The sequence below is a fragment of the Quercus lobata genome, chromosome 5, assembly GCF_001633185.2.
Source record: "Quercus lobata isolate SW786 chromosome 5, ValleyOak3.0 Primary Assembly, whole genome shotgun sequence".
In the NCBI taxonomy this organism is placed as follows: domain Eukaryota; kingdom Viridiplantae; phylum Streptophyta; class Magnoliopsida; order Fagales; family Fagaceae; genus Quercus; species Quercus lobata.
The window spans coordinates 48,060,819-48,074,643 of NC_044908.1; the positions used below are offsets into that span (position 1 = coordinate 48,060,819).

General features: G+C 34.3%; 1 protein-coding gene across 1 annotated transcript; it reads right to left on the reverse strand.

Moving 5' to 3' along the window:
* Positions 1-2,464: 2,464 nt before the first annotated feature.
* On the reverse strand, positions 2,465-4,584 carry LOC115991863 (CBL-interacting serine/threonine-protein kinase 12-like). The gene has a single exon (XM_031115816.1). It carries the CDS (start codon positions 4,315-4,317, stop codon positions 2,818-2,820), a length of 1,500 nt encoding a protein of 499 aa, XP_030971676.1. The 5' UTR covers positions 4,318-4,584; the 3' UTR covers positions 2,465-2,817.
* Between the last annotated feature and the right edge of the window lie 9,241 nt (positions 4,585-13,825).

The following is a 13,825-nucleotide window of genomic DNA, read 5'->3' on the forward strand; positions in this document are numbered from 1 at the left end:
GTGGTGGCGTGGTGGAAGGGGGTGGGGTTTTTATTATGGGTCATGTGGGTTCATGGTGGTGAAGGTGGGGGCTTGCCGTGGAGAGTGGGGTTTCTGGGGTTTGGAGATGGTGGTGGCCATGGGTTTCTGGGGTTGCCGTGGGTGGTGGCGTGGTGGAAGGGGGTGGGGTTTTTATTATGGGTCATGTGGGTTCATGGTGGTGAAGGTGGGGGGTTGCCGTGGTGATGGTGGTGGCCATGGGTTTCGGGTCTGAGGTTTCTGGGTTGCTGTGTGGGTTGCTGTGAGGTTTCTGGGTTGCTGTGTGGGTTGCTGTGAGGTTTCTGTGAGGTTTCTGGGTTGCTGTGTCTGGAAGAGAGCTGAAAATGGAAGAGAGGAGAGAGATGAGAGAGATCAGATATAATTTTGATATATATTATTTTATTTTGTAAATATATTATTTTAATGAGTGAAAGAGGAAAATAGAAGTTTGGGATGTGGAGGTATTGTAAAATAAGATGGTATAATGATAAAGTGAGTTTTTAGAATTGTAAAATAGAATAGCATTAGCATTTCCCAATGCTAATGCTCTTAACAGTGCCATGCATGATGTATAACCTTACTGAAAAAATATCCACTCAATCCTGCTCCAGGTTCAGTTGGTATCAATATCATGAACAAACTATCACAGCAATAACAATATCACAGATATCCGAGCATGCCACTAACACATACATGGCCAAACCTGATGTCTGATTGTCACACGCTTTTTTGTTTAGCTTTTAATACCTCACTTTTTTTTCGATTACAAGTATACTCCAGCTACTTTTACTGGTTCTCATATGGACCACCACTGACATCATTTTTTTTACCTACTACAAACAATTTGCCACATCAGCTGTTGTGAAATTTTGTGTCTATCAACTTTCTCTAAGTTGATGCCAAATGGATGCTGAAGATGTGTGAGGTAGCAAACATAATGAAATTGATTGGATTTCTATTTTAGAAAAAATTAAATTTACTTGCTTCAAGGATATACATGTCAATATGTCATTCATTTCCTTTTAGCAAACCTAAGGAGATTTGTATACCAAGCACTCTTGACATTCCCTGGCCCTTTGTTTGCTTAATCCAACATCCCACCCAATTACTCAAATTGAAAAGATATACCTCTCCAATTTTAAACTATATTCACCATAGTCCATACTCCTCAACTTTCAAAGAAAAGAAACACAAAACAAAACAAGAACACAGCCAAGCTCTCTCATTTCAGTGACTCTAGGCATAGATCCAGGGCAGGCAGTAGTCCATGGCTTCATGTCACTCATCTCCATTGAGAAAAAGTAATCTATCTCCAGATAACCAGCCAGATTCAGACAATCAGGGTAAGACTTGCAAAATACTTTGTGATGGTGTGCGCTATTTATCAGTTAGATAGAGTTTTGGCATGCATATTAGCAATGTAGAATTAATAGACAGACAGGGGATGTGACATGAATAATTCTGACCGATGATTACTTGGCTATACAAATCCTACTAGATTTGCCCACATCTCCTTATGTACTCTCCAGGGTGTCTATCATGTGCACCAACATTTCACCAAAATTAGGTAATAAATCAACTTCCCTCTTTCATTTACACCAAACAATGCCCCAGCATGATTGCATTGCAATTCATCTTGCACATCTAAAGAAATCAGGGTTTCCATCACAACTCATTTAGGTTGTATTTGAGTACCCAACAATAGAAGGTGGAAAGCAAAACTATTCTTATCAAGAAAAGCAAGCATAAAGTGATATCAGAAGTAACAATGAACAAAATATGATTCCCATTAAAAGTAGCTTTAGACCAGGATCCCTGCATATATACTGCCCTCCATCATCTAAGTTTCCCAAGCACATTTCACTACCTCAGTTGTTCAACTTAACATCAACAACTTCATCCAATAGCTTTTACATAAAATCAAACTCTACTGCTATAGTGGTGTCCTTTGACTAATCCAAATTGAACTATCCACTAGTTCTTCTCTATTTGAACTCATTACAAATTCCTACTCATTGGAATAATTTCTCACATTAGCAAATGTGATATCCCACTAGACTACATACGAAGAAATGCAATTTTCATGAAAGCTGTTCTTGAATCCATTAAGTCCAGGATTCCATCTCATACTTCTAATTCTGTATCAAAATACAGTTACTTCTCCATAACCCCCTTTTACTTTATCAACCATTCAGATGAGGACTGCCCTTTCCCAAATTCAAACTAATCATCAAGTGCATTATCTACATTCAGAATGTGAAAAATGCCATTAACCTTCTAACATCCTCCCACAAAATCTCTTAACCTAGTAACATTTGACAAATTGCGGATAGATGCCAAAAATAACAGATATAGCACATTCCCCATATGAAATTCAGTAGCAAATTTACTTAAAAATTGAAGGATTTTAATTCCCCACTTGCCACCATAGTAGAATGAACTTAAATAACAGTCCCAAACTAGTTGCAGTTTGTAATTCCACAAAATGTACCATTATTACTAACTAGTAATACACATTCAGCAACCCAAGAAGATGGAAAGTAGAAAAACTGTACTCCATTCTTTATAAATTTATCTAGGATTTCCCGATACAACAATAAAATACGAAATTAGATGAATCTAAAGTTCCTAAGTAACACAACAGAACATTCAAAGAAAAGGAAATCATATATCATATACTACATTTTAGTAAAAGAAAAAAGGTGAGACAGAAAGAGAAAAAAGAAAAGCATACCCTTTTCCCTTCCTTTCTCAATCTCTCTCTCTCTCTCTCTTTTTACTATCTCTTTCACTCCCACTCTATTCAGTATCCGAAGGAGGATATGAAGGTGGGTATGAAGAAGTATCCGAAGCTGCAAACGAAGCCGAAGACGAAAACGAAGAACCACCAGCACCAGCACCAGCACCACCAGCAGCTGCAGCTGCTTCAGCTTCTTCTAGCATCAAATTATGCAACCCGGGTCTCAATTCGTTGTTACAGAAATCATCATACTCTCCTTTATCCCCTCCTTTCTTCTTCACTTCTAGCACCACCAAACTCGGCGTCAATTCGAAAATCTCAGCCGCAATCGTCAATGGCCCCTTAATTCCTTCCCTTGACCCCTCCAAGCTCACCCTGCAATCCTTCTTCCTCACTGTAAAGCTGACCAGCTTCGCTATCTCCTCCAATTTCGATATAATCCTCGATACAGGCGCACCAGATACAAACCTCGACTCATCCCCACCTTCTTCAAACAACCCAGATAAATCAAACCCGCGTGAGAACGATATTATATCGAAAGCATTCAAGCTCGCCGGCCTCGGCAACGTGCCCACCCTCTTCGACCTCCTAGCAGCCTCAAACCCCGATTCTGATTCCGTCTCGGATAGAGACGAAACAGAATCATTATCATCTTCCTCCTCCTCTTCCTTCTCATCCACCACATTACACACCCTATCATCCTCTATATAAAACTTGATGTGCTTAAACCCCTTCTTAAACCACCGATTCTCCATGATTTCCGGAATCGTAAACCGGGTCTCAGGGTTTGTATCAAGAAGCCGAGTTAATAGCCGAATCAACTCAGGCGAAAACCACCTCGGACACCGAAACTCACCCTTGTAAATCTTCTTATACATAGACATAATGTTCTGGTCATGAAAAGGCAAATACCCAGCCATCAAAACGAAGAGTACAACCCCGCAAGACCAAATATCAACCTTACCAGCCTCGTAGCCCTTTCGACCCAAAACCTCGGGAGCCACATAAGCAGGTGTACCACAAAACGTGTGAAACAGCCCGTCTTGTCGAATCTGATCGGACACGGCACTGAGTCCGAAATCCGAAACTTTCAGATCTCCATTGTCGTCGAGCAAGAGATTCTCGGGTTTAAGGTCGCGGTGATAAACCCCACGCGAGTGGCAAAAAGCGACGGCCGAGATCAATTGTTGGAAGTACTTGCGAGCTATGTCCTCTTTGAGCCGACCTTTGGCAACCTTGTTGAACAGCTCGCCGCCTCGCACGTATTCCATGACGAAGTAGATTTTGGATTTCGTGGCCATGACTTCGAAGAGTTGCACGATGTTCGGGTGTCGGACACGGCGGAGGATCGAGATCTCGCGCTTGATGTGAGCGATCAGACCCCCTTTCAGGATTTTCTCCTTGTCGATTACCTTGATTGCCACGCTTTCGTTGGTTTTCACGTTTCGAGCGTGGTAGACTTTCGCGAACGTACCGTGGCCTAGGAGTTTTCCGACCTCGTACCGCCCTAACAGAAGGGCTTGCGCTTCTTTCTTGGTTGTGTTTTTGTTGTTTGCCATTCTTCTTTCTTTTCTTTTCTTTTTTTTTTGAAATGAAAATGAGAACCTTTTCTTTTAGAAATGGAATGAAAGGGTTTTTGTGGTGGTGTTGGTGATGATGGTGGACCTAGTTTTTGTCGTGCTTTGTGTTTGTGATGATGCACGCCTCCATTGGCTTGGAAACTGCCTATAGGCTATATAGGTCTAGCTAAAATAAATGGGTTTCTTATTTTCTTATTTGGTTTTTTTGTGTAAAGAATTGAGAGATCAATCATGAAATGAGTCGGAGGGGTTTGTGGGTTGAGAGATTCCTTTTATATGGGGTATATGCTATTGAATTTTTTTCTCTTCTTTTTTTGATAAATATAAATAAGTGAGAGTTTGGTAGGTGTGGTCACGTTCTTCCCGTAATATGGCATGAAACTGTCTCAGTAACAGTGGGATTTACTACTACTTAAACTCATAATACTTGAACTTATAGGTGTAACTAATCGCAAAGATTTTCTACCACTAAGCGACTTACTCGGGAGTTAAGAGTTGTATGCTATTGATACTCGCTAATTATTAGTAATTAAGACTCTCGCACGTGGTCAATTGGTTGAGTAATAGTAGGATTTGCTATTACTTGAACTCATAATTTTCGAACTTACTATTGTAATTAGTCACAAAAATTTTCTACCACTAAGCGACGTGTTTGGGAGGTGAGGGTTGTATACTATATTGCTATTGCTATTGATACTATTTGCTAATTACTAGTAGTTGACTGCCACAATGTGCCAAGCTATCTTTTTTTTATTTTTTAAGTTTCTGCAATTTCTGATTCAGTCAATGTTAAGTGTTAAGTCTGTTTCTTCCTCGTCCTTTCCACGTAAGTTCATTGCAAGTTTACGAAAACATTTCGTGGACCATGACTTCCTGTGCAAATCACCATCTCGTTACCATTTTAAAGTTTTTTATTTTTTTAATGACGAATAGATTATTTGAAAAAATAAAATATGTATCACTCACTGGTTTTGGAGAGTAGAAAAGTTTGACAAATTCATTTGCTAAAATAAATCGTGGCCTAAATCATTAGTGCTTAAATCAAAGATACGAGAATAGTTGGGTCTAGGAAAGCTACTGACTGAATCATTAATGCTTAAATCATTTCAGTTGGAATTGGTATACTGTCATAGTGAGATATTTTCAGCTAGATGGAATTCTTTACCATATTTTTTTTAATAAATAAAACAAAGCTTTTGAAATAATAATAATTATTATTATTATTAATATTTCTTATTTTATGAGGCAGGTTTCATGATAATAGCACTTCATTAGTATTGCATTGAATTTCCTTTGAAAAACACTATCACTGTGCTTTAGTTGTCTCATTTGAAAGGAATAAAATTCACCTCAAAACCATGGGTAATTCTCATCATCAAATCTTTAAACTATTTCTGCCTTATGAATACATTTATTAGCTTTTACTGAAATGTTTTTTTTTTTTTTAAAGTGTGTTAAAATATATTTCTACTATGAAAAAATAAGAAAAAGGTGAAGTTTTAAATAGTTGTATATAATTTTTTTTTTTTTTTAAAAGCTTATAATCCAATACCAAACAAACACAAATGGTTGAAGAGAAATTTTCTAAAAGTCTTAACAATTGTTGAAATTCTAACCATTCAAATTAGTGGATTGAATTTTTTTTTTATATTATCAAATTTTAAATAAATGTTATTTATTCAAATTATTGACAGTACGGTAAAATCTAAATCATTCACTTAGTCATAAATGATTAGGATTTTGAAGGATTTTCCCTTTAATTAATGATTAGGAATCGTAGTCAAAATTGGGGCATATCGGTAATATACGAATTTTTAACGGCTCTCTCTCTCTCTCATTTATGAGTCACAAAGAAGAAATGTCTCAAATATAGAGATGTCCCATGACCATGAGGACCAAGAGAGACACAGCATATTTTTGCTAATAGCTAGAGAGACAGCATATTTTCTTTTTCTGTTTTTGAGAAAAGACACAGCATATTTTCTTACCAAACTGTCACCATTTTTATTGCATGTCTTAGCTAGCACTAGCATGAACATTTTTCAGTCTTATATTTGACACAATTAATGTTGCTGATATGTATTCGTGCATTACACGTAGTATTAACTCATTTGCATAATTGCATTACAAATCAATTCAAATCAAATCATTAGTGTTCCCACAGAGTAACTTTAAAAATACCCCTCACCAAACAAATGATCACCGTTGATCTTGCATAATCAGACATTAGAATAAAAATCCATCTTCGATTTGAAGCCACTAAAGATTTTTTTTTTTTTTTTTTTTTTGGATGAGAAGCCACTAAAGATTTATTATAGCAAGGAAAAAATCATTGAATGCACTCATATATAGTATATATTTGATGGGTCATTTTTTATTTTTCGAGGGCGGTGTACGAAGTGGTGGGCGGCGTATTGGAAATTATGAATCACAAGAAGCAAAGCTTCATGGTGTCACCCTTGGGAGAAGCAATTCAAAATTCAAATTAATTGTCGGTGCAGCACGCAAAATTGAAGGCTGTAGAGACTTGAAGTAGACGTATAAAATACCTGTAGAAGAATTTTCACGAGATAAAAATTAGTATTAGCAACAACAAAAAAAAAAAAAAAAAAAAAAAAAAAAAAGACTACGTTAAATTAAAACCATAATAACACGCTAACTTTGGTGTATTTTACTATTTTGTTGATTTCATGATTTTTTTTTTTTGAGAAAAAGGTAAGATCATAATATGAAATTAAATCAGTTTGGAATACACTTTCCAACTCTGCAGATAGTTCTTCTATCCAAACATTGAAATCTACAGATGAAACTACTCTTCTTGAATTTCATGAATTTAATTGTTATAGTACTTTATTATTTTAGAAATGTTATGTCCATAATATTTTCACAACAAATTATATGTGACAACTTGTTACTTGCTATTATTAGTGGACAAGAAAATAATTTCAATAGTGAATTCAAATTAAAAACTTGTAATAACTTGCCAATTAAGATTTATTATGAAAATGTTGTAAGAATGTTATGCACTTAACCTTTCTTTTATAATTATAGACAGTAGGATAGGATATATATTTGATTAATTTAAACGTTAAAAGGATCAAAGAATATGAGATAAGGTACATTTTAAAAACTAATTGAAAAGTCATAGCAAGGTAATTAAGATTAGGAAGAGAAAATGGAAGAAGTTAATTAAAAAATGTATTTAAATTGACAGAGCATTTTTAAAAATAAAAATAAAAATAAAAAACTGATGTCGGTAGAGCATAATATGAGTGTGATGTGTTGTTGATTACAAATTGGGAAATGAGAAATCAAAAGGATTAAAGAGTTGGCCACATGCTTCCGTGTAAAGGAAACAAAGAAAAGAAGGTGCGTAAGGTTGAGAGAGATATTTTATAAGAAAACCTTTGGATTAACGAGTTTTATGCTGTTTGCAAATTGCAAGATAAAGAAAGATTAGGTTTGGACGCAATAGTTTCTAACATTTGAAGTTGAGCAACATCAGTCACCCAAAAAGGAAAAATTGAGAAGTAAAAAATGCCATCATGGAAGATGAAAATCAGAAAATTGAGTATACAAGTTTTACATTAGCTGCAATATAAACATTGCTTGCAAAGATAAAGTAAAATGAGGTCTTAGACAGAATAGGTAATAACATGATTTATCATGTGTGATTAGCATTATGTTTGTTTCACTTCAAGTATTCGGTGTGATATGTAAAAAATTTCAAACACAAACCACACCAAAACCAACAGCTAAGCCATCAAAGGCAGCAGTCAAGCAGCCAATGCTAGCAGTCTGGCAATCGAATTGTCATCTTTGGTCACCATATGAGAGGGAGAGTCACTATGTGTATATTTTACCAAGTTTTTAAAAGTAAAATATTTTACAACATTTTATAAAAGATTTTATGGTTAATGAAAAACATATTCAAATTTGACCCAATTTTATAATGAAACAAACACGGTCAAATGCTAAAAATGTTTTCTATAAAACATCTTATAATAGAACAAATGAAGCCTAACGTGAAAAGTGAATGCTATCCCATCAATGAGATTAATGTGTATGTAATCCAATAAAATTAGAATGTTAAGAGGAAGGAAATTTCTAAATTTTGCTAGGAGTCATTCTTACAAATTATATTTAGGTAGCGTTTGGATCAGGCGTTTCCTTCAGCATTTGCATTTTGCGTTTTGCGTTTTCCTCTTTTCTTTTTCTTTTTTTTTTTCTTTTTTTGTTGCACGCATTTCAAACTTTCTCCCGACATAGTGTATTGTTGAGTACTGTTCACGCACTGTTGAGCACTGTTCGCAAGACCCACAACCACTTTATTTAGAAAAAATATATATTAAAAATGGGTCCCACAGCACTATTCACAGATTTAAAAATTATTTTGCTGCACGCATTTCAAACTTTCTCCCAACATAGTGCACTGTTGAGTACTGTTCACGCACTGTTGAGCACTATTCACAAGAGCCACAACCACTTTATTTAGAAAAAATATATATTAAAAATGGGTTCCACGGCACTATTCACAGATTTAAAAATTATTTTGTCACAGTGTTTTCAGTTTTCAGTTTTCAGCAAAATAAGCTGTATCCAAACGGACCCTTAATATATAGATAATCAACAGAGATCAACAATTGATGGTAAAATGTATCTCATACGAACCTTGTTCACTAAGTTATCTTTTATGTTTTAGTTATATTATTACTAGTTGTTAATTTGTCCAATGCACACAAAAATTTCCGCAAAAACCATTTATATATAATGAATATTTAATTAATAAGTAGTAATAAATCAAAATTAAAACAAGAGAATTTTTAGAAAAGACTATAGTTTAATCAACATTTGATTAGGGAAAATAAATTAAATTAAATAAATATTTTTATATTAGAGACTTTTACCAATTAAACTAACTGAAACCACCTATGTTTACTGTTTTTAGTATAAATAAATAAATAATAAATAAACTATGAAAATATTAGTAATGACTTGAAAAATTCAGAGCTTTAATAAAGTCATTTCATGTGCAAGACATTTTTAAAAAAATCATATGAAAATTTTAATACTTCTGTCTTACTATTTAAGTTTAAATTTTAAATATTTTCATTTTACAACTTAATTTTTTTGACGGAATACTATTTAATATTATATCAGTAGATTATTGATGGAAAATATATCCACCAAGGATTTTTTTAAACCCTTTTTCAAAAAATTTGGCTCCTCTTTATATTAAATATAGAAAATTTAACTTTAATTTTGCTTTTGTATGAGATAAATTCACATGTTGCTGATTTAACTTTTTTAAGGTAGCTGAAATTTTCAAATGCCACATTTTTTTTTTTTTTGAGAAAATCATTTCTCTTTTTGTTTATTCTTTATATATATATATATATATATATAGTTCGAATTTGGTAAGGATGGGGTGTAAAACCCATCCAATAAGAGATTACCATATCAACATTTTACTTAAAATTCAATACATCCTACCACACCTAATAACATCTCAATAAACTCCTAATTTGGTTGGATTTATATATGGGTATTAAAATTAATTGGATGTGATTGTGCTTACTCTTAAATATGTAATAAAATAATGTGACATGTTGATTGTAGGGGTGGAAGGCCTAGGAGTACATATCTACATATGTATTGGGCCAGGGGCCTAATCTGAGGACAACTCGTAATTCGAGGACAGGTATACGCTATCATAAGGATCCATGTCAATAGGTAAAGAGGTGAGGTCTGATCATGATCACCTGGGAGGGCGGTCTGAGGAGGAATGCTACCTCGGCTATGCAAAGCCAAGGTCAAAAGGTGTAGTTGCCATCAAGAGCAACGTTACGGACCATTCCATGGATGAGGATAAGTATCAGAAAGGAACAAGACAGAGGAAAGCTATGAAATATCTAAGGGAAAGCTACTACCACCGCATTGAATGCTCTGCAGTTAACTCTCTAGCCGCATTAATGAGGAAGTGATACCTAAACAGTAGTTTTCAGCCTTACAGCTACTAGCCAAAGACTATAGGAAGGTGTTGATGGGACAAAGATCAACACCAACAATCTAATCTGCACGTGGAGGGTAGGGATGAGAGGGAAAGATAATATAAAATAAAAGAGATACCCTAAGAGAAAGGGATCGGAATTAAGAAAGAAACAATGTATCAATTAGAACTATATTTGTAACCAGCTTCAAGTAATATATACAAGAACCGATCTCCTCGGACTGTGCCGAGGACGATTTTCTTTAGGTAAAACCAGTCTTCTTTTACTTTATTGTCATCTAGATCCATTATAGTTGCTACCGGACTCATTAGAACCTAGTTTTCCAATCCACTCTCTACAAATTCATTGTATTGAGCTTTTTGGGCCTAAATCCTTTTACCATTTGTGCTTAGGACTTAAATTGCGTCCTTACATTGATATTAAAGGGGTAAAATATGAGTTTTACACCATATCCTTATAGAATTTAATCTCATATATATATATATATATATATATATAATTGTTTATTCTTATTTTTCTTGTAATCTAAAAGCAAAATATCACTTGTATCCTTGCAAATTGTGTGTCCTATTATTATTGCTGTTTGATTCTTAAAAAGTGATAAGAAAATAAAAGAATTAAAAGATTCAATCTATGGGAATTAAAAGATTCAATCTATGGGATGTATTTTTTATAAAATAAAAAAGAATTTAAGACTTTTTTTTTTTTTTTGAGAAAGAATTTTTTTGGGGCCAATCTTGCAATATGTTCTGCTCATATTGGAAGCTAGTCAAGCCATCAAATGCCTCCATATATAATCTTGTAGATTAACCAAACCCAAAGTATTTAATATGAACAATCTACCAACCAATTCATCTATCCTTAATATTGGGCTATCCTGATTTTCTAAAATCATAAAATTATCAATTAAAAAAAATTCTTTTATTTTTTTAATGAACGAAATCGAAATTATCATTGTACTGTATTAATTACATAAGTGAGGTAAGGCATGCATTCATATGTATATGCATTTGATTGGGACATGACTTGGTTTAGGTTTGATGAACATGACATGTGAGTTTGGATGGATATGTTGTGTTCTTGATGTCCTTGATGCTCTCTAATAATTCTTTGATGTTGCCATGTCTATGTTTCTGCCTTGGATGTGATATAATGCCATGTATGATAGATGCATGCTAGGGTTTGGATATGTTGAGATACATGATAAAGGTATGTTAGGGTTTGGGATGAAATGCCATGTTGTATGCTAGATGCGTGTTAGCGTGTGTGTGAATATAGAATGATAAATGTTGAACTTGCCTTTAATAAGATTAAGACGTAAGACACAATGAGTGGAAGTCGACTCACGGGTCAGGTGGGGTTGGGTGCCTAACACCTTCCCATCCCTATACCTAAACTCTGGACATGTGCTCTGGTAGTAAGATTAGACCTTCCACAAAGGGTGCTATATTTATGATTCCTAGACCTAATCTAGATGGCAACTCCATGTTTTTCAGTAGCTTGATTCCCTGGATGTGAACACTTGGTTATTGAAATGATATAGGCCCCTCAATGCAGAAAGGAAGTAAGTACTTGAAATCATGCCAACAAAAAAGAACTGCGCTAACTTAGAGGAAGGATCAGATCAGTCCTTTAGCTGGTTCCTGAAGTTTAGAACTTATTAGCATGTTTCCTCCTATAGTTTCAATACCTTGACTCATTGGATGCGAACACTTGGGTGTTAAAATGATATGGGCCCCTCAATGCAAAAAGGAAGTAAGTACTTGAAATCGTACCAACAAAAAAGAACTGCAATGACTTAGGAGAAGGATCAGATCAGTCCTCTAGCTGGTTCCTGAAGTTTAGAACTTATTAGCATGTTTCCTTTGTTTATGTCTTTGTAGCAAGTTTGCTTGTTCAATATATAGAAGTTATGTACTTGTTCTTCAATACTGGCTCCAGAATTATGCTTCATGCTATATTGGAGCTAATCTGCAGAATAAAAAGTGTAACATTCTGTATTAGCATGTATTTATTTGTTATCCTTATCTTTTAGTCAAGTACGTTAAAGGGAAATGGAAGAGGGGGGCAGGGAATTATTAAAGGCACAATGTGATATGCTTTTACAGGATGTAAAGATTTGTGATTCTGTTGATAGATAAACATTTAATATGCATTGGCTTAAAAGAAAATCTAGGGAGTCAAGTTTGTCAATGCCTTTAGACAATGTTTAATTTACCAGCTAAAGAAAAAAAGAAAAAAGAAAAAAGAAAAAAAAAAGAAAGAGAAAATGGAGGCTCACATTCTTACTGATGATTTTTGGCTTGTGAAGTTCAACCTATCTTATATCAAGTAAGAAATCTTTGATGGTTCTAGGATAGTTCATGTACTTGTATGCTTGTCTTATACTTTATAGCATATTAATACGAGGCTTACAATGTTTGAAATAAAATATCATTTTGCGAAAATGATATTTTATGAGGCGAAAATGTACTTTTAGTACCTACATTTTGAGTTAATTCCCATTTTGGTCCTAAAATTAATTTCGTTACTAATATAGTCCCTAAAAAAAGATAATTGTTTTTAAAATGGTCCCTGCTATCGACCTACTAATGAAAACCTTCTACGTGGCAGATGAAATGCCCTTCTTGCTGACATGGCGCTACGTGGCCATTAAAATATTATTAAAAATAATTATTTGTAATTTTTAAATTTCACATCAGCATTTTAATTAATAAAAAATTAAAAAAATAAAAAACCCAGAAAATAAAAGCTAGGTCAGAAAATAAATAAAAATTTTAAAATAAACATTAATCTAATTAATTTTTTGTCCTTACTTTTCTTTTTTCTTTTTTTCTGTAAGAACATACATCCTTAAGCCTAGAAAAGTTCAAAAACAGAAAAATTCACATCTGGGTGGATTTTGGAATCCTTTGATCTTAATTAATTACTATTTCTTAATCTAAATGAAGAACACACAAGTAAGAAGAGAAAACAAAATCAAAAGCACCAGTACTATAACATTCATAAATTCAAACACACAGATGGCTGTAGTCTCAAACTCAAACACACACAGCGGTATTAAAATCTAATCCTGAGATGATAGCAAAAAACCAGATTGAGTAGGAAAAAAAAAAAAAAATCGACAACAAATGTTGCAACCGAAATCACAATGTTATTAAACTCTCCATCTCTCTATTAACATAAACCCAAAAAGTGAACACATAGCAAAAACCCAGATAATGAACACAAACCTGGGTCCTTTAACAAGTTATACATCACCAAACCCACATACAACAACCCATAGTTCTTCAATCACCAAACTCACTTTAAAACCCAGAACCTGGTTGCTGCCAATCATACCATGACAACAACCAAATCAATACAAGCCGCTGTTCACCAACACCTCCCTCTCTAATTCTCTCGCTTCCGTGATTCACCCAGCTACCAACCACCAACCTGTGTTTCACAACACCCACCAACAATTTATCTGTGTT

Bases quoted from the DNA above. Each gene is read 5' to 3' on its own strand.
- LOC115991863 (XM_031115816.1), bottom strand. From the start codon at position 4,317: ATGGCAAACAACAAAAACACAACCAAGAAAGAAGCGCAAGCCCTTCTG.